Below are 22359 nucleotides of genomic sequence, written 5' to 3'. Positions count from 1 at the left end.
TTCCTATTCATGTACCTGTCCAAATACCTTTTAAATGTTGTAATTGCACCAGCCTCCCACCATTTCCTCTGGCAGTTCATTCCACATATGCACCGCCTTCTGCTTAAAAAAGTTGCTCCTGAAGTCCCCTTTAAATTATTCCCCTCTCAGCTTAAACCTATACCTTCTATTTTTGGACTCCCCCACCCAGGGAAAAGACTTTGACTATTTACCCAATCCATATCCCTCGTGGTTTTATAAACTACTATAAGATCATCTCTCAGCTTCAGAAAGTAGTCCCAGCCTATTCAGCCTTTTCTCATAGCTCAAACCCTCCAACCTTAGCAACAGGTTGGGGTTTAGGCACACTCTGCCTGAGAGGTCAGTGGAAACAGAATCCATAGTAATTCTCAAATGGAAAATTAAATGAATACTTGAAGGAGGAAACTTTACAGTGTTGGGGGGCAGGGTGACAAGCACTGTGGCTAATTGCATAGCTTTTGGGCATGATGAGCCAAATGGCCACCTTTTGTGCCACCTCTCACTCTTTGAGCAATGGACCAATGCAGATCCCCATTAAAGTTGGGCAGGAGTCATAAATCCATAAGAAATAGGGATAGGAGTATGTCATTGGGCCCCTCAAACCTGTGGCTGCTATTCATTAGGATCATGGTAGAGCTGACATTCCTCATGTCCATGTTCCTGCATGGTCCCTGTAATCTTTGGTTCCCCTGGAAATCAGCTTGGAGTTCAGGGTGTTTTGCACATTCCTCACGTATTAAATGGACTGAATCAGACAGGAGATGGGCGTGGTTTCTAAAGGGGTGCATGGTTAAAATGCCAACAGGTTTCCCAACACGCCACTGGGCATACACTTGTCACATCAAAAAGTTAAGACTCCCCCATGAAAACACATGATTCTGGTCATGCATTTCCCCCAGCTCAAGAGCTTAATTTCTGTACTTCTTTGTGCCAGGAGCTCGCAGTGTCAATGCTGCCAGATGTAGAGCTGAGTTTCCAAACAAACTGATAACATCAATGTCACAGTCATGAGCAACCAATGCACAAATCACCTTAAGTTGCTGGAAGAGATTCTGAGGGACAGGATTTGTACACATTTGGAAAAGCAAGGCTTGATTAGGGATAGTCAGCACAACGTTTTGCATGGGAAAACATGTCTCACTAACTTAATTGAGTTTTTTTTGAAGAGGTGGCAATGAAGATTGATGAAGGCAGAGGCATAGACATAGAGTCATAGAGATGTACAGCACGGAAACAGACCCTTCGGTCAAACTCGTCCATGCCAATCAGATATCCCAATCCAATCTAGTCCCACCTGCCAGCACTAGACCCATATACCTCTAAACCCTTCCTATTCATATACCACCTATCCAGATGCCTTTTAGGCAATTGTACTAGCATCCACCATTTCCTCTGGCAGCTCATTCCATACACGTACACCCTCTGCATGAAAAAGTTGCCCCTTAGGTCTCATTTATATCTTTCCCCTCTCACCCTAAACTTATGCCCTCTAGTTCTGGACTCCCAAACCCCAGAGACAAGACTTTGTCTATTTATCTTATCCATGCCCCACATGATTTTGTAAACCTGAATAAGGTTACCCCTCAGTCTCCAATGATCCCGGGAAAACAGCCCTAGCCTATTCAACCTCTCCCTATACCTCAAATCTTTGTAAAGCTTTTCTGAACCCTTTCAAGTTTCACATCTTTCCGATACGAAGGAGACAGAATTGCACACAATATTGCAACAGTGGCCTAACCCAACAGTGGCCTAACCAATGTCCTGTACAGCCGCAACATGACCTCCCAATTCCTGTACTCAATACTCTGAACAATAAAGAAAAGCATATCAAACGCCTTCTTTACTATCCTATCTACCTGCGACTTCACTTTCAAGGAGCTATGAACCTGTACTCCAAGGTATCTATGTGGACTTCGGCAAAGTGTTTGACAAGGTTCCACATGGTAGATTGATTAATAAGGTTAGATCACATGCGATTCAGGGTGACTTTGCCATTTGGACACAACATTGGCTTGAAGGTAGGAGACAGAGGATGATGGTGAAAGGTTTGTTTTTTGAACTGGAGGCCTGTGACTAGTGGTGTGCCAAAAAGATCAGTTCTGGGTCCACTTCTTTTTGTCATTTATATAAATGATTTGATAGGAGCTATGGTTAGTAAGTTTGCAGATGACACCAAAACAGATGGGGTAGTGGACAGTGAGAAAGTTTATCTCAGAGTACAATGGCATCTTGATCAGGTGGGTCAATGGGGTGAGGAATAGCAGGTGGAGTTCAATTTAGATAAATGTGAAGTGTTGCATTTTGGTCAGGCATACCAGCGCAGGACTTATACCGTTAATGGTGGGCCCTGAACAAAGAGACCAAGGGGTGCAAGTGTATAGTTCCTTGAAAGTGGAGTTGCAAATAAACAGGGTGATGAAGAAGGCATTTGGCATGCTTACCTTCATTGGACAGAACATTGAATATAGGTTTTCGGACATCATGTTGTGACTGTACAGGTTCGGCCACTTTAGCATACAGTACAGCATACAATTCAGGTTGGCTTTCCATAGGAAGGAATTCGCTAAACAGTGCCAAACATATTTAAACGTTGTTGCCATGACTGGTGATTTCAGCTATAGGGAGAGGCTGAATAGGCTAGGGCTATCTTCACTGGAACATTAGAGGCTGAGGGGTGACCTTATGGAGGTTTATAAAATCATGAGGGCATGGTGAATAGCCAAGGTGTTTCTTCCTAAGGTGGGGGCATAGGTTTACGGTGAGAAGGGAAAGATTTAAAAAGGCCCCAAGGGTTAGCTTTTTCACGCAGAGGGTGGTGCGTTTGTGGAACAAACTGCCAGAGGAAGTGGTGGAGGCAGGTACAATTACAACAGTTATAAGGCACCTGGATGAGTATATGAATAGGAAGGGTTTAGAGGGGTATGGGCCAAATGCTGGCAAATAGGACTAGGTCAGATTGGGTTGTTTGGTCAGTACAGACAAATTGGACTGAAGAGTCTGTGCTGTATGACTAAGAAAATCAACCCCAGCCTATCTATACTCTCTTCATATCTGAATTGCTCCAATGCAGATAACGTCCTGGTAATATCCTCTGCACCCTTTCTAATACAAACATATCCTTTTTACAGTGTGGTGACTCGAACTGCACACAGTAATCTAGCTGTAGCCTATTTATTATATACATTGTAACCTCCTTTCTCTTCTGGCCAATGCCTTGACAAATAAAAGCACAAATGCTTTGTTAACCACCTGCTCCCTTCAAGGACCTATGCACACACACACAGCAAGGTTCCTCAGATCTACTCCACTTTCTTGTATCCAACCATTCGAATCTAGCATCCACCATTAGAGCAACACGGTGGCTCAGCAGTTGGCACTGCTGCCTCACAGTGCTAGGGACCTGAGTTCGATTCCAGCCTAAGTGACCGTCTGTGTGGAGTTTGCACATTCTCCCTATGGAGAAAGTGAGGTCTACAGATGCTGGAGATGAGAGCTGAAAATGTGTTGCTGGAAAAGCGCAGCAGGTCAGGCAGCATCCACGAAACAGGAGAATCGACGTTTCGGGCATAAGCCCTTCTTCAGGAATGAGGAAAGTTTGTCCAGCAGGCTAAGATAAAAGATAGGGAGGAGGGACTTGGGGGAGGGGCGTCGGAAATGTGATAGGTGGAAAGAGGTCAAGGTGAGGGTGATAGGTCAGACTGGGGTGGGGGCGGAGAGGTCTGGAAGAAGATTGCAGGTTAGGAAGGCGGTGCTGAGTTCGATGGATTTGACTGAGACAAGGTGGGTGGAGGGGAAATGAGGAAACTGGTGAAATCCGAGTTCATCCCTTGTGGTTGGAGGGTTCCTAGGCGGAAGATGAGGCGCTCTTCCTCCAACCGTTGTGTTGTTGTGATCTGGCGATGGAGGAGTCCAAAGACCTGCATTTCCTTGGTGGAGTGGGAGGGGGAGTTGAAGTGTTGAGCCACGGGGTGGTTGGGTTAGTTGGTCCGGGTGTCCCAGAGGTGTTCTCTGAAACGCTCCGCAAGTAGGCGGCCTGTCTCCCCAATATAGAGGAGGCCACATCGGGTGCAGAGGATGCAATAGATGATATGTGTGGAGGTGCAGGTGAATCTGTGGCGGATATGGAAGTTTCCTTTGGGGCCTTGGAGGGAGGTGAGGGGGGAGGTGTGGGCGCAAGTCTTGCACCTCCTGTGGTTGCAGGGGAAGGTGCCGGGAGTGGAGGTTGGGTTGGTGAGGGGTGTGGATCTGACGAGGGAGTCACGGAGGGAGTGGTCTTTACGGAATGCTGATAGGGGAGGGGAGGGAAATATATCCTTGGTGGTGGGGTCCGTTTGGAGGTGGCGGAAATGACGGCGGATGATGCGCTGTACGTGGAGATTGGTGGGGTAGTAGGTGAGGACCAGTGGGGTTCTGTCCTGGTTGCGGTTGGAGGGGCGGGGCTCAAGGGCAGAGGAGCGGGAAGTGGAAGAGATGTGGTGGAGGGCATCGTCGACCACGTCGGGGGGGAAATTGCGGTCCTTGAAGAAGGAGGCCATCTGGGTTGTACGTTTTTGGAACTGGTCCTCCTTGGAGCAGATGCGGCGGAGACGAAGGAATTGGGAGAATGGGATGGCGTTTTTACAGGGGGCAGGGTGGGAGGAGGTGTAGTCCAGGTAGCTGTGGGAGTTGGTCGGTTTGTAGTAGATGTCCGTGTTGATTCGGTCGCCTGAGATAGAAATAGAAAGGTCGAGGAAGGGGAGGGAGGAATCTGAGACTGTCCAGGTGAATTTGAGGTTGGGGTGGAAGGTGTTGGTGAAGTGGATGAACGTTCACAGATGGGTCAAAAATTGGTGGTGTAGTAAATAGTTAGGAGGAAAACCTTAAAACCTTAGATGATACAGATGGGCTGAATAATGGCAAATGGTATTTAGTTCTGTAAAGTCTGAGGTGATGCATTCTGGGAGGACTAACAAAGCAGGGGAGTGCACATCATCGAGTCCCTGCAGTGTGGAAACAGGCCATTTGGCCCAACAAGTCCATACTAACACTCCGAAGAATAACCCACCCACATTCTCCCTATGTCTGTGTGGGTTTTCTCCCACAATCCAAATATGTGTAGATTAGGTAAATTGCCCATGCTAAATTGCCTGTAGTGTTCAGGAATGTGTAGATTAAGTACATTGGTCAGGGGACACATGGGGAAATGGGTCTGGGTGGGTTATTCTTCGGAGTGTTAGTATGGACTTGTTGGGCTAAATGACCTGTTTCCACACTGCAGGGACTCGATGATGTGCACTCCCCTGCTTTGTTAGTCCTCCCAGAATGCATCACCTCAGACTTTACAGAACTAAATACCATTTGCCATTATTCAGCCCATCTGTATCATCTAAGGTTTTCCTCCTAACTATTTACTACACCACCAATTTTTGACCCATCTGTGAACGTACTGATCATACCTCCATGTCTGGATCACTAATGCAAACAGCAAGGTCTCCAGCACAACTTTGGATTATGCCACTGGAGACAGGCCGGCAGTCACAAAAATACTTTTTGACCATCACCCTCTGCTTCCTGCCATCTTTGGATCCAATTTGCCCTGGATTCTGTGGACTCTTAGCTTTTTACCAAGTCTGCGACATCTTGTCAAAAACCTTGGAGCCTGCTTCTATTTCACACATCTAGTCACCTCTGAAAAACTCAGTCAAATTTGTTAGATGTCAGCTCCCCTTGACAAAGCCATGCTGACTATCATTGATCATTCTGTCTTTCCAGGTGGAGTATAATTCTGTTCCCTGGATTTCTTTTTCCCAGTAGTTTCCCTACTACAAATGGCCTGTTGTTCCCTGGTTTGTTCCTACCACCCTTCTTCAATAATAGTATCACATTAGCTGTCCTCCAGTTCTCTGGGCATTAGAAGGTTTTCACAATTAATGTGAGAGTCCCTGCAATCTCATCCTTTGCCTCCCTCAGCAGCCTGCTATACATCTTATCTCCACACTTTGAAGCCTACTGAAACCATTATTTCCCCTTGCTCGAGGTGAACATTACCTGGGTACTTGTAATGCGCGAATGCTATATTCAGCGCAGAATTTCCAGCCCGTGACATTCCCTTGCAACCGCGGTATATGGTCGGTCCGGATCAGTTCCTGGTCAACGGTTCCTTCGGATGTTCCTACTGCCATCAATGAATATGAAATTGAGCCCGAGGAGCAAATTAGACGGAGAGGAAAATGCAGATGTTTCAGTAATGCAAACATAACACCCGAGTTACATATACTTGTTGAGAAACTGAGGACGTTCTGACAAAACTTTAAGCATTATTAAACATTTATTGCTGAGAATTGATGTTTATTGAGCGTCGGATAACAGGTTTAAAACCACTAATCAAACGTTTTCCTGGAAGTTCTAACTTTATTTCAGATTGCCAGATTCGTTTTCTTGCAGTGAATTAAACTTGAAAGGTCTGCACCGGACCACACCGCTGACCTCTTCACTCCACAATCCCCGCAGGGCGCATTAACTCATCGAGAGCCGTTTGGTGGGCTGGGCTGCGCTATTTAAATAGCACAGTCCGCCCCCTGCATCCGGCCTTGTCTCCTCGTCGGATTGGTGGCATCCGAATGGACCAATCACAATGATTCTATTTGAAAAAAAGAGGAGAGAAACGATAACGTTCACACTAACGGGCAGTAAATGTGCCCGGTGCCCGGTAGCAGTAGCAGCAGCTCCCTCCTCTCTGCCTCCAGCTGATCGCTACATTTCCAATGATGCGAGCGGAGCAAACCGATACAGTCCGCTGACGTCAGACAAACCCGTCACCCGGGCAACGCATTCTAGAGGCGCGGGCTGCGCCAATCAGAGTGGGCGGAATGTGGAACGGCAGCGAATGAGCGCGCAGCGGCGGGGAGTTTAAACCTGAAGCCGGCTGGTGGTGAGCTACAGTCTGCGGCGAGTACTCAGGAGGTCAGCATGGCTCTCCGGATGGCAAAGGTGCGGCTTGTTATTGGCTTTCAAACCCTCGTTTCTTCCTCTCGTAAGCTTCTCAAATAAGAGCAGCCAGGCGTTTAACTGAATTATGTTTTTTTTAAGGCTAGACCTTTTTTTAAAAAAAGTTCGGTGATTAAAATCTGCAGTAAAATCAAATGCTGTTTTTATTCATTATTTAAAATCTCTGCATTTTTAAACTACCGTTCGAATGAAAGCAAATCCTGCAGCAATGACTAACACGGTTGTGATAGTCTAATGTGCAAGTATTGCTTATGGTAACGTCAATTTACTCCTGTTGGCTTTTTTTTTTAATCCGTAAAACAGACGGAACCGAAGCCCAAAAACTCGAAACGTTTAGTTATCTTTTAACTTCTGGTCTGAAGTTGGTGTATAACTGTGTTTTGGTTTAAATATTTCGCTCTCCTGTAATGGGTGATGCTTTGTGTGGGGAGGAGTCGTGCAACAAAATTCAGTGGAATTTTCTGTGGTTTCCTAACAGGAAAAAGTCAACTTTCTATCTCTAATATATGCGGTCGAACCCACGTAGGATCCCTGTTCACATGTTGCCACGTTCTGTAAATACGCGACTGCCTTCTAACTCAATACTGAGATGAAAGAAAACAGTCTGTTTAATTAAAAGGCGGAGCTGCCAGATTACATGCTTCGGTAACGTTACAAAGTCCTGCTGTTAGGTGCTATTCAGTATCGGGCACAAAAATCACTTTAATAAACAAAGTCAAACGTCAAATAACAACAGTGTCGTGTGGAATTTCTTTCCCCTCACTGACTCCCTTTTGGTTTGGAGTGGAAGGTTTTGTCAGGTTTCTGGACGGGAAATGCATCCTTGCCCAGTTTTATCCATCTGAGACACCATTCCGGAAACTGCTTTGGTACGGTAGGAGAGAAAGGAAAAGCCAAGTATGGGTTTGGTATCCAAACTTTCTAATATCGGTTACTAGAAAACGCTCCTGAATTTGCCCCAGTACAGTAGGTGACTGAAGTGGTACTTGACTGAGACCTGACTAATGTTTACACAACATAACCAACAATTCGGAGAGGAACTTTGTCTTTGAACTTTATTTGCTCAGCTTTCACTGGGATTTTTGTGGGTGTTGCATTGAGCATATCATCTCAATCACTGTTGGACTATCCTGTGCTACACACCTATAAATCCATCAGACTGCACACTACAATCTGGTATACTATCCATTTGAGTTTGGATGGATAGAAAATTAGTTAACTGCTGACTTGGGAAAAGTAGAATGGAACACCACACTCGTGTGAATAGAGGTGAAATGCCTCCTGTGCTATTGCGGCAGTGTACAGTTTAGTGTGGTTCTTTGTCATTCTGTATTAATAGTCTCTTGAATTATTTTTACAGGCTAATTATGTTGGCAGAGACAATGTTGAGCCAAAAATCATTTCAGGAAAAGCTGGAACAAAGCTTGGCTTGAGACCTAGAACTGCTTTGGTGGACATAGGCAACAAGGCACAAGGAACTAAACTCCCAGTGAAAAAGGTATGTTGTGCATTGAGATTACCTGTCTCCTTACTGGGCTTCAATTCCTAGTAGCTGTGTTTATTTGATTTTACTGTTACTATTTTCACTTCTATCCCATTCATTTGCCAGTGTTGTCAGTCTCTAAGATGCTACCATGAAACATGTCTTTTCCCCTCTATGGCATTCCATAGGGAACACTTTTTCTCTTCCCCCCCCCCACTCAACACCCTTGTCTGTTCCTCAATCATGCCATCCCTCTCAACTCAAGGTGGTGCTTTTTCTCTTGCCTTGTCTGCAATGCCCAAAACACCTTCCAGATGAAGACATTTTATTTCCAACTTGGTTATTTTTGTTTGCTACTTGCAATGCAGTCTTGTCTGTGGTGACACTAGATGTATTCCTCTGCACAGTATACATGTGCAAACCTGAGGGTGTCTGTTCTCATGGTGTTTCTAAAATTCAGACCTTTGTTGAAAGGACTACCAGATGTCCTTTCAGCTTTCTCTCCAGATACTGAAAAACCTGCTTAACTCTTCCACCAACTTATTTTTGGTGGCTCCCAAGCACTGAGGATGTCACCTAGACAGGGGACGAAACGTCTGCAACACAAATTCCCAGCTCTGAACAGAACCACAACAATGAGCACCTGTGCTACAAACCTTCTCTCAAACTTCCAGCATCTGGATTTCCTAAGATTCTAATAGGTTTTATTAGTTTTGAATGTTATGTTCCTAAAGATAGTTAACTACTGCATGACCATTTAGTAAAACCTCAACACTGGCAAAGCCCAGCAGCTTAAGAAGAATGGGGTCATGTTTTGAGTCTGGTGACCCTTCATCAGAAGTGATGGTAACTAGGAAAATGTTGGTTTTATATGCCGAAGGTTAGGTGTAAATGATAGGTGATAGAGTCCAGAGGGGAAAAGAACAATTGGATAGACAGTTGATAACAAGCTCCTGTTAGGAATGGCTGTTAATGGAGACGTAGTGACTAACAATAGGTAGTGTGTCATGGCAGACTGTGATAACATCACCTGGTGTGTGGGGTTGATGCTAGGACATGCATTCAGGCCCTAAAATTATTGAACAGTGTGGCGGCCTGCAGAGTTCCCAAGCAGAAAGGTGTTCTCCCAGCTTGTGCTGGAATGCTGCAGTGACCCTGAAACGGATGTTGAGCAGGGAACAGGGTGGTGTTAAAATGGCAGTCAACTGAAAGTGTAGGCTGGGTGATTGCTTTGCAGAACATCACCCAGCCTACACTTGTCTTCCCCAGTGCAGAGGAAACCATCATGAGCAGCAAATGTAGACTTGATTGTGTCAAGTCCAGGTAAAATGCTGCTCAACATTGTCTCTGCCAATACCGGTATGTTTGGGGTTGTGGATACTGAGGAAGTAAATGGGAAGGTCTTTACCCTTTTTTTTTTTTAGTGGTTATAGGGGAAGGGGCTGTGTGGAGGTGGTGTTGGAGTGGAACAGTGACCTAGTGGGAATAATCCCTGCAGAAGGTGAACAGGGGTGGGGAATATTTCTGGTGGCAGAAATAGCAGCTTAAGATCTTCTGGGTGTGGAGGTTGGTGGGATAGTGGGCAAGGAGGGAAGCCTTATACTGTAGTTGTGGGAGGGAAGAGAAGGGGGTAGGGCCCTCAACTGGACACAACCCATCAATAACAGTGCTGTGAAGTCTTTGAGGAAGAAGGTGGATATTTGAGCTTCCCTTGTTGAAGTTGGACTTATTGGAAAGATGTAACAGGAACTGAATGGAATGGAGCCTTGACAGGAATTCACACAATCTAATCCGCTTTCGCTGCTCAGTGTGGTCCCCTCTGTATTAGGGGAAATGAGGCATAGACTGGATGACTGCGTCACGAATACCTATTTTGTGCCCACAAAAATGACCAAGCTTCCAACTGCCTGCTACTCCAACACGACTCTGTTCCCTGGCCAACATCTGTCTCAGGTTTGCTGCAGTGTTCCAGCAAACTTTCTGCTTGGGGACCCTGTAAGACTCAGACTCTGTTCTTTTGGAGCCTGAACTCTCCCATGTCTTAACCCCCCTACCCTACACACCAGGCCTTTTTACCCCACAATCATCTGTCATTATGCACTAGCTATTGTTCATTAACAGACTCCATTAACAGCTAATCACCCTCCTAGCCAGATCGTTATCAACTCCTCTGTCCAACTGTTCTCTCTGGGCTCTATCCCCACCTATCACTTACTCCTATCTTCATTTCGACCAACATTTTCCTAGCATCTTCAGTTCTGAGAAAGGGTCACTAGACCTGAAACACTTTTTTTTCCCTCATCGATACTGCCAGTCCCACTGAGTTCCTGGCAACTTCTGCTTTTATTCCTTGAATTTTTTTCAAGCATCCATCCATGGTTATTACAACCTTTTAAAACTAATCTTATCTTGTTCAATCCTCAAGGGAACAATAAGTGTTAGCATGAAATAACACCTGATTTTTGAATTCTGCAGGGGAAAAGTACAGTGGCCCCAAAGGTTGAACCAGTGAAGAAGCTCATCAAACCAGTAGTTCCACCAACTGAGAAGCAAAATGAAGACCTACCAAAGGTAACTTCCTGCAGCCTGATGAAGAGCTTTTGCCTGGAATGTTGGTTTTTGCTTGTTTTTTACCTCCTGCTTGGATTCTGCCTGACCTGTGCTTTTCCAGTACCGCTCTGATCTCTAGCATCTTTTGCCTTCCTGCAGCCTGAGTCAGCCATAGAATGGGAGATTAGGTCAAAGCATTAGTGTGTAAGGCACTTAATTGTGGCAGGGAATAAGGCTGCATCCTTTGTCAGCATTCTCTAAGCTATGCTAGTGGTTTTTTGCCTATCTTCCAAGCTTCCATTCTAGTGGATCAAATATATGTATGTCCCAAGATAAGAAATAATGCTGTTCCTAGAGTAACTCCATGAATAACCAGTGGTTATTTGCTGTTGTCCGTAATGGGGATCTTCTATTTGAATTTAATAACTTCACTGAAGTGTGCAAATGTACTTTCACCAAAAGAACCAGTTCTTGGTTCAGCTTGAGCTTTGCATGTAAATCATTGCTGGAATAAGCTTGTACAATTAGCTTTCAAACTGCTGACCAAGTCCCTTCAGAACAGCAGGAGTAGACCATGTGGTCAGTCAAGATTGGTCTCCATTCAATACTATTATGGCTGATCTTGGTTTTTAATTTTGAGTCTGATGTACAGCATGGAAACCGACCCTTTGGTCCAACCCGTCCATGCCGAACCGATATCCCAACCCAATCTAGTCCCACTTGCCAGCATCTGGTCCATATCCCTCCAAACCCTTCCTATTCATACCTATCCAGATGCCTTTTTAATGCTGCAATTGTACTAGCCTCCACCACTTCCTCTGGCAGTTCATTCTATGCATGTACCATTCTCCATTTTAAAAAAAAAAAAAGTTGTCCCATAGGTCTCTCATCCTAAACTTATGCCCTCTAGTTCCAGACTCTCCCACCCTCTAAGAGTTGTTTGTTTATCCTATCCATGCCCCTCATAATTTTGTAAACCACCATAAGGTCACCCCTCAGCCTCTGCTCCAGGAAAAACAGACCCAGCCTGTTCAGCCTCTCCCTATAGCTCAAATCCACCAACTCTGGCAACGTCCTTATAAGTCCTTTTCTGAACCCTTTCAAGTTTCATTTTTGATCAACTTTAGTTGCCTGCTGTCCATATCCCTCTACCTTCCCAGGCCAAAATGTGTACATCCTGCACACTGAAGTCAACCATGAAGAATCTACAACCTTCTAGGATGTAGCATTTAAAGACTTTTAACCCCTGAGGTGAAGAAATTTGTCATCTGGGTTCAAATGATCCATTCTTCCTTCTGACACAACTCTTCCAAATTCTTGACTAGCTGAGCAAACCTGTCCATTAAATCTTTGTCTGCATTTTAAGACAATACAAAAAATGTGGTAAAAGGTGTCCATTCTTTAGCTGATTTAGTTTACACTAAATACTATTTTTCTCTAATTTAGCATGGCATTGAGTAGTAAATTGAAAGATGTTGCTGATCTAATCTATTGTCTCTCGTCTGCCATTAACAAACTGTAGTTTCTCCTATTGACTTTTATTGCTAGTAATACTTCAGTGTTGGTATGGCTAGAATATCTGGAATATTGCTAATAATACACTAATTTTAGATGTGAAATTTTTTTGTAACTATGCCAACCCTTTTCAGTTACAGGTACCAGCATCACCATCCCAGATGGAAACTTCAGGCTGTATACCTGAAGACTTGTGCCAGGCATTTTCAGATGTGTTGCTTCCTGTTAAAGATGTTGATGCAGATGATGGTGATAATCCCATGCTATGCAGTGAATATGTTAAAGATATCTACAAATACCTGAGACAGCTGGAGGTCAGATTTTAACTTACCTGACATGTCTGCTTGAATGCTAGCCTCATCTTCCACCTTCCACAAACCTGTCCTCGAAGTCTGACCATCTTCAGTGCTGTTCACCTTTTTTTTTTAATTCGTTAAATTGGATTTCTCAGTGTGGAAACAGACCCTTCAGCCTAACAAGTCCACACTGACCTATTCCCATACATTGACCTAACACTATGGGCAACTTAGCATGGCCAATTCACCTAACCTGCACATCTTTGGATCGTGGGAGGTCTTGATGCACTAAACTACATAAATCTTTGGGAATAGTTTCAATTCTTTTTTTTTTAAAATGGCCACTCCCTCAATCCTTTTTACTTCTCAAATACTTCACTCCTCCAGAATCTCCACCCCTTACTCACTCACATTTAATCTTCAGTAGTGGCTGCCCTTAGCTGATATCTCTTTTCCTTCTAATCTCCTTTACCATGCTATCAAAGCTTCTCCCAATGATTCTGTGGAAAACTTTTTTTTTTTTCGCAGTATCAAACTTGTGCCCACTCATTGACCATCTTGAATGATAGATCTTTAGCTGACATCAATGGAGTATGAAACTGAATCTACTGGAATTGTAAATCAACTTCATTCTAGTGTAGTTTTTGGCTGGGTGAGGAAATAAGACTGTCTGCAAATGTCCTGAAAGTAACAAACTTCATTCCCTCCTTTGACTGACTTGTTAAAGTCTATGGGGGGAACAACCACCTGGATTCTTGCTATCCTAGCACTGCGTGGCTAAGCTATGTAATTCATTCTAGGTGGCTTTCCTTTTTGAATAAAGGCCACTAGACTTGAAGTTATTTTCTCTGTTGAATGAAGTGGCTAGCTCTTATTTTGAGGGCTGTTAAGAATTGGCCATGTTGGGGGTCTGAAGTTCCATGTAGGTCCCACAAGTGGTGGGTGTTGGCTTTCCTAAAGCATATCTAAGTCAGATTTCTGATCCATTAGTCAATTTATTTAGTGGTCACCACCATTTCTAAATTGCACTAGCTAACAAATGGGATTTGAATCTATGCCAGGGCCTTTTTGGATTCTTAAAATGAGTTCTGCAGATGCTGGACAGTCAAAAGGTGGACATGGGAAAAGCACACTGACTCTCCTGATCCTGCAGGAACAACGTTTCAGGCAAAGCCCTCTTTTCAGCCCTTATGCCTGAAATGCCTACACCTCCCCCCCCCCCCCCCCCCCCCCCCCCGGCTCCTTTGGTGCCTGACCCGTTTTTCCAGTGTCACACTTGCATTCTTAAGTCAAGTGACATCTCCACTCTAACATCTTGTGGAACTTTAGCACAATAAGAAATGCATGCTTCCAGGATAGCTGAGGAAGATTTCTGACTGATCAGTGGCTTACTAAACAACCAAGTTTTACGCTACAGCGCTGCTTTTAGCAGTAATAAAATTTAATGCTAGATTTATCTTCCTGAAGGTGGAGCAGTCAGTGAGGCCAAGGTACCTGGAGGGAAGGGAGATAACTGGCAATATGCGTGCTATCCTTATAGACTGGCTTGTGCAAGTTCAGAGGAAATTTCAGCTACTCCAAGAAACACTATACATGACTGTCTCCATAATTGATCGATTTCTTCAGGTAAGAACACTTTCTTTTTCACTGACCTTACGTGAAGTCATAATTGGATAGTGGCTCTTCTACACAACAGGAAAGGAGTCTGTTTAAATCAATGAGTCAACTTAGTGTTTAAATGGTTCATGGACTGAAGTTGTATATGTAATCTCCCTGTTAAATGGTGTATATTGACAAACAAAATTTAATGTAGAAAAGTCCAAAGCAATACATGTAGGTCGGAAGAACGAGAGGAGGCAATTTAAAATTCAAGGTACAATGAGTATGTAGGAAGAGGGAGACATAGCAGTACGTTAGCACAAAATTAGTAAAGGTGATAGGGTATGTTCAGCCAACAGTTTAAAAGGCACACTGGATGTGGGCTTTATACAACTGCTGCCTCACAGCACCAGAGGCCCGGGTTCAATTCCTGCCTCAGGCGACTGACTGTGTGGAGTTTGCACATTCTCCCCGTGTCTGCGTGGGTTTCCTCCGGGTGCTCTGGTTTCCTCCCACAGTCCAAAGATGTGCAGGTCAGGTGAATTGGCCATGCTAAATTGCCCGTAGTGTTAGGTAAGGGGTAAATGTAGGGGTATGGGTGGGTTGCGCTTCGGCGGGTCGGTGTGGACTTGTTGGGCCGAAGGGCCTGTTTCCACACTGTAAGTAATCTATTCCCAGGTCAGGATGGTAAGTGCTGCAGAAGGGACAGTGTGCGGTTGTTGTGTACATGCTGCCTTTTGCCCTTTGGAGTTGTTTGTTTTAAGTTGCTAATTATGGACTATTTTGTAGATGGTATACACTGCTAGAAATGAGCAGTGATGGAGTGAATATCTGAACATGGTGCCAATGAAGTGAATTGTTTTGTTCTTGGTGTCAAGTTCATGGCATTGGCGTTGCTTGCATCCAGGCAGACTGAGTATGCCATCACTACCACCTTTGTAGATGAACAGGCTTTGGGAAGTTAGTGCTGCAGGATTCCTAGATACATTGAAACAGTTTTTAATATGGGGTCTACAAGATCAAGGGTGAAGAATGGGCCAGATATTGTGCTTGTTGGATTCTAATGTTGTAACTTTTTCAGGATAATCCTGTAACCAAGAGCAATCTACAACTTGTTGGTGTGACAGCAATGTTAATAGCATCTAAATATGAAGAAATGTATCCACCAGAAATTGGGGACTTTGTCTATGTCACAGACAACACTTACACTACAGCTGCAATACGGGAGATGGAGCGGAAGATACTTAAGAAGCTTAACTTTTCTCTTGGTCGACCTCTTCCTCTGCACTTTCTGAGGAGATCTTCAAAAGTTGCAGAAGTAAGTCCTAATTTTTAGTTTTGCTAGCAAAGATTTGAGTTTTATTTAGTCAGATGTACAGCATGGAAACGGACCCTTTGGTCTAACCCATCCATGCTGACCAGATATCACAACCCAATCTATCCCACCTGCCAGCACCTGGCCCATATCCCTCCAAATCCTTCCTATTCATATACCCATCCAAATGCCTCTTAAATGTTGCATTTGTACCAGCCTCCACCACATCCTCCAGCAGCTCATTCCATATACTTACCACCCTGGGGTCTCTCTATATCTTCCCCTCTCACCCTAAACCTATGCCCTCTAGTTCTGGAATTCCCCACCCCAGGGAAAAGACTTTGTCTATTTACCTTATCCATGCCCCTCAATCTTGTAAACCTCTAAGGTCCCCCCTCAGCCTCTGAAGCTCCAAGGAAAACAGCCTCAGCCTGTTCAGCCCCTCCCTATATCTCAAATCCTCCAACCCTGGTAACATCCTTGTAAATGTTTTCTGAACCCTTTAAGTTTCACAACGTCCTTCTGATCAGGAGACCAGAATTGCATGCAATATTCCAACAGTGGCCTAACCAATGTCCTGTACAGATTAGATTACTTAGTGTGGAAACAGGCCCTTCGGCCCAACAAGTCCACACTGACCCGCCAAAGCGCAACCCACCATATCCCTAGGTATTGCCCCTTACCTAACACTACTGCCAATTTAGCATGGCCAATTCACCTGACCTGCACATCTTTGGACTGTGGGAGGAAACCGGAGCACCCGGAGGAAACCCACACAGACACGGAGAACGTGCAAACTCCACACAGTCAGTCGCCTGAGGTGGGAATTGAACCCGGGTCTCTGGTGCTGTGAGGCAGCAGTGCTAACCACTGCCACCGTGCTGCCCATGTACAGTCACATGATCTCCCAACTCCAGCACTCCATACTCTTTCCAATAAAGGAAAGCATACCAAACACTATCTACCTGTGACTCTACTTTCAAGGAGCTATGAACCTGCACTCCAAGGTCTTTGTTCAACACTCCCTAGGACCTTGCCATTTAAGTATAAATCCTGCTAAGAATTTGCTTTCCCAAAATGCAGCACCTCTCATCTATCTGAATTAAACTCCATCTGCCACTTCTCAGCCCTTGGCCCATCTGGTCAAAGAATTACTTTGATTATTGTTTTGTGGCTTGCATAGAGCTGCCTGGTAGATTTAAGCTTTGGCATTGGACAGCTAATGTTGTAATGACATGTAAAGTACAGGGTTGGCCATGAGCCCCTCTGAAATATCTACCATATCCTTCTAATTGGAGAATCTAATGTTGGCACTTTAAGGATCTGAGATTTCAGATAATATACAATGTGATTCAGCACTCCTACCTCCATTAGGTCACTCGTTCAAATCTCCCATTATAAGGATTTAGCACTTTGCTATAATCAGAAGTTCTGTCCTAGTCAAAGTTCAGTCCAAACTGCTGTTGGATTGCTGATCTCATAACTCAGTCATGGTCTTATTAAGAATGTAATATCTGAATTTTAGTGAAGCACTTACTCGATGCCCTTTAGGGAAGGGCACTTGTTTACTGGTCCGGCCTACATGTGCCTCCAGGCCCACAGCAATGTGACTCAATTGCCACTTTGGCAATAAATGCTAGCCTACACAAAGACTGTTTCATCCCATGAATCATTTTATTTAAAAATGTACAGCATCTAGTTAAAGGAGGAATCCTATGCTCCTGAAGTAGTATAAATTGGAAAAGATTCTACACTCAACCAAGCTTATGCTTTTGTAAGTTAGTTGAGGGTAAATTTCATACCAATTAAGTATTAAAGCACTCTGTCTTAAAGATTTATAACTTCATCTGGTTGCTTTTTTTTACTGTGCTGATCTTAGGTAAGCTCTGAACACCATACTCTGGCTAAATATCTGATGGAACTGACTATCATTGACTATGAGATGATCCATTATCTTCCATCTCAGATTGCTGCTGCGGCTTTTTGTCTTGCTCAGAAAGTCTTGAATAGTGGAGAATGGGTGAGTAGTCTCTAGACCACAATATAATTTAGGCCATCAGCCCATCAAGTCTGCTCTGCTATTTGATCATGGCTGATTCTCAACCCCATTCTCTTGTCTTATCGAACACTTGATCCCTGTACTAATCAAGAAACTGTCAAACATTCTTAATGACTTGCATTCCATAGATTCACTACCTTCTGGCTGAAGATATTCCTCCTTGTCTCAGTTTGGAGTTCCAGGACTCCTGGTCTGAGTGGAAACATCTCGATGTCTGCTCTATGCAGGTCTCTTGGTATTCTGTTTTTATTCAGATTTGACATTCATCAATTTAGTACAGACCTGGTCCTTGGCCCCCTCATGACAAGCCCTTCATCCTGGGATCATTGTTCTTGTAAACCTCCTCTGGAGCCCCTCCAAGGTCAGCACACCCTTAGATGTGGGACCCAAAATTGCTGTCAATGTTCCAAATGCAGCCTGACCAGAGCCTTATGCAGACTCAGTATGTTCATGTTCTGCACTCCAGATCCCTCAAAAGGAACACTAACATGCATTTGCCTTCCTAACTGTCAACTGTACCTGCATATAACCTTTGAGAATTCTGAACTATGACTCAGTCGCTTTAGCAGTGCTTCAGATTTCCAAAACATTTTCTCCTTTACGGTCTGCACCATCACCTCCCACATCGTGCATAACCTCATGCGTTTCCACATAGTCCTCCGTCCATCACCTCCGTTTCTCTTTGGTGTGTGTGCGTGTGCGTGCGTGTGTCCAACCTATCTATCATTCAACCGCCGACCATTGTGACCCCATCCTCGTTATTATAGATCCTTCATCCTACCCATGACCTTGAGGTAAGGCTAACCCCAATTGCATCTTCTGCCACCCTTTTGTAAACAGGACATTGCATTAGCCATTTCCCAGTCATCTTGGACCTTCCCCGACTCCAGTTATCTCTAAGATTGTAGAGGCATTGGTAACAATCTCCTTCAGAACTTTGGGGTGTACTCCATCTGGTCCAGTGATAGTGTATCCACCTTTTTACTACTTCAGCATCTTCTGTGATGGCCAGTACACTTACCTGTTACCTGACTCTCCTAAAGTTCTGGCATGTCGCTGGTATCTTTCACCAGGAGAACTGAAGCCAGTAGCTAATCAGTTCTTCCACTTGTGTTCCTCTTGCTACTGCGGCCTTCAAGCAGTCTAATCTTTACTTTTGCCTGCAAGGCAAAAACTAGCCTCATCCCCGTGCCCCCCCGCCCCCCCAAGACAATTTTAAAGTGCAATAAAAGCTTCCAACTAACTTTTTTTTAACATTGAAAGCATAAAATAAAAGTACACAGTTAGCATTGTTAGTAATGCTTGCCTTGTCATCTACTTGGGATGAATTTCTGCTGTCCCTCACAACTACCCCAGTAGCATCTGCCATTGTTGTTCCACCATCTTCCTGGCTAGGTGCTCGATTCCAACTAACTTGACAGCTCCTTCCTTTTGTAGTCACCTTTTTTTAAAATCCACTTAATATCAACACATTCAAAGAGTGAGCTCTAGTTATATAACGAACCCCTAGGGGTGTGTTCACTTTGGCTCTCTAATAAAGTCTGCCTCATTACACATCACCACCAAATCCAGGATTACCTATGCCCTACAGGGCTCTGCACTGAGCATAGATGTTCCACGAATTCTTTGTTTTGCTACCAACCTTCTTCCAGTCCACCCATATATTTGAGTCTCCCATGATTATTGTAGCTGTGCCTTGCATGCCTCTACTTTCTCCTACTTTTGGCTTCTCCCACCCTCCCATTCCTAACTATGACTAGGAGGCCAATATATAACTCATCAGTCTTTTATCCTCCCCTCCACCCATATTTTCCCTTCTGACTCTATATTGTTTGCTATTAACTTGAACAAACCCAGGCTTTGCATCTGTCATCACCTTTCTTTTCCTACATGATGGTTCCTCCCTCCATCCCCCTTGTTATGCCCTTGTTATGCTCCAGTCCCAGCATAATTCAGGTGACATTCACCCCACTAGAACCATAATGTCTGCCAGACTTCAGCTGAAAGACTATTTCTTGCGCTCTCATTCATCAAGCCCTAAATATGTCGTCGTTCTTGCAGTCATTTCTCCTGCAGCGCTACATGTCTTATAAAGAAGAGGATCTGATTCCTGTGATGGAACACATTGCTAAGAATGTTGTGAAAGTCAATCAAGGTCTCACCAAACATGTGGTAAGTGTATATTCCAACTGTACACTGCTTCCTGTCACTGCCTGAAAAGGCAAATGTGCAAGTTGTTTTTGAAATCCAAAAATTGAAGTTGGTAATTTCTCAAACTTCACTAAACTGTGAAACCATAGTGTGGTGAATAAGGTTTGACTCTTGCAGATGGTATCATGGTGCTTGGTTATTAAAGACCACTTACTTTAATGAAAACCTTTTTACAAAGTGGCTTTTGTGCTCCAGTTTAACAAATGTTATAAACTAGTATCTAATTCCTTCTCCGATGCCCATCTTGGAGAAATCGCTTCTATCTCCTAATGGCCACTTATAAAATTATCCTTGGACTCCGTGACACATTTTTTTTTTTTTCCCAACCAACTAACTTGGCTAGTATGGTTCTCTTGAGATTTAATGGCCTTCTGAAATTAACAAAATACTTGATTTCTCCTGAACTAAAATTTAAGTTTTTTTTTTTTGGCGATGTGAATGCTCTGTGCATTCACGAGTCCAGCTCAGCTGACTGAATTACTTCCCTTTCTTGTCCAATGTTCCAAATGATTTTCTACCCTTCTAAGGTTTTCAATTGAAACTATAGCTGTCTATGTATCCTACATCCAGCAGACTAGGACAACCTGGTTATAGTGCAAGCCATTTTAGCCTATAGTAATTTTGCAAAATCCAATCTCTTCCCCTCTGTCTTCCTCCCCCTTTCTTCATCCTCCCCCCCCCCCCCCCCCCCCCCCCCCCCCACCTCCCCTTCTTCTCCCTCTAACTTTACTATTACCAAGGTAACTGGATAAGTAAGGCTGTTCTCATATCTATCATGCTGTATTCCTCTTTTCTGAATCATTTGAATCTTTTCTAGACACCTGTCGCCACCATCCTTTTGATGCTATACAATAGTAAACTATATATAGAGCCATTATGTAGTATGGAGTCCAGATTTGCCATGCTGTGATCTAGTACTTGCTTTAATTAGTCAAATTTTAGACTTGCAATATAGCCTTGTTGCACTACTTAAACTGATGTCTAGGACCACTAGAGGCAGGTTTAGATTGAAGGCTTCTTTCCAGTGCCAATATTTCAATTTTGACACTTTCACCAGCAGTAGACAGCAATAGTGGATTAATGTGGCCTATTGTCCAAACCTAGTTATAAACACAGTGCACCTCCTTGTTTCAATGAGGATTTATGCTTCCACCCCACCCTGCCAAGTGAAGCGTTCAATACCATTCCTTTCTGTAAGGGCATTCAATCTTACTGTTGATTCAGGGAAACGAATCATTTCAGAAGCAAAATATTGTAGAAAGTTGAATATCCAGATCTGGTATTAGTTAAGTCAGACTTTGTTCCTGTTCACCCCTTCATCTAGGCCCCTATAAATTTTTACACTTAAAGGGAGGTGATGGAGTTCAAAAGTAATAACCCCAACAAAGCCAATCTTTTTACTAAGCTTCTCCATGCCTGGCAACCAACTTCCTGTCACAGCTCACTTAATCACCCACCTTGACCAGAACTGCTTAAACTGTGGCCTAACTAGCACTTTTTTTTTTAGATCAAGCATAAATTAGCCACTCTTAACTCTGGCTAATGAGCCTTAGCCCTTTTTCCTCCACTTACTCAGCCACCTCTTGAGGATCTACAGCATGCATCCCCCAAGTCATTCATTCTTCCTGTTTTCAGTACCCCATCATTACTGTGTTTGCTGACCCTTAATACACTGCCTCACTTCTCTACATCGAATTGCATTTGTCATTAATTTTCTACTATGTAGCCATATCATGTCCCTCTTGCACTACACTAAATCATAGTGCCACAATTATCGCCACCTTGATTCTTGCCCCACTGTCTATTTCTAGATCCCTTTTTTCTTTCTGACCAATCTGTCTTTGAACCTCTTTTGAGTCAAAGCCTTGCTAGACTTATTGGCCGATAATGGAATTGGATTTTCTAGAGTGCTGTGGCTTTGACTGGTATTATTGACCTGGAACAAACTGATATCGTACTGGAAGAAGCTATTTATCAAGTGGTTGTGAAACTGACCATTAAAATGGAAACTTTCTCTGCAAATATGGTTCCAATATTATGGGTTAATACCATTTTGGCTCTAACTTTATATTTGCTTTCTCTTTTAGACTGTTAAGAATAAATATGCCAGTGGTAAACAAATGAAGATCAGCACTCTTCCACAGCTCAAGTCTGATGTGATACTCAACCTTTCAAAGCATTTAATCTTCCAGAAATAACTTTTCTGAAAGTTTCTTCCTTGTAGAGTGATACTTGTCAGCACCATGTGCTACTGTAAATAACTGTAATTATCTGTTTTATCTACTGACTTTCTTTACTAATAAAATTGATTTTTAAAATTTCA

The 22359-nt window shown here is 43.7% G+C and overlaps 1 protein-coding gene across 1 annotated transcript; it reads left to right on the top strand.

Moving 5' to 3' along the window:
- The first annotated feature begins 6920 nt into the window (after positions 1-6920).
- On the top strand, positions 6921-22359 carry LOC122558191 (G2/mitotic-specific cyclin-B1). Its single transcript, XM_043706508.2, has 9 exons — positions 6921-6990; positions 8369-8506; positions 10967-11062; positions 12691-12870; positions 14320-14478; positions 15533-15769; positions 17646-17786; positions 19887-19997; positions 22124-22359. The coding sequence occupies exons 1-9, from the start codon at positions 6970-6972 to the stop codon at positions 22232-22234; spliced, it is 1194 nt and encodes a 397-aa protein (XP_043562443.2). The 5' UTR covers positions 6921-6969; the 3' UTR covers positions 22235-22359.

Source organism: Chiloscyllium plagiosum, unplaced genomic scaffold (assembly GCF_037043375.1).
Source record: "Chiloscyllium plagiosum isolate Xiang-an unplaced genomic scaffold, Cpla_swu_hap1 HiC_scaffold_2, whole genome shotgun sequence".
Taxonomy (NCBI): domain Eukaryota; kingdom Metazoa; phylum Chordata; class Chondrichthyes; order Orectolobiformes; family Hemiscylliidae; genus Chiloscyllium; species Chiloscyllium plagiosum.
This window is presented reverse-complemented; position numbering and strand designations above follow the sequence as displayed.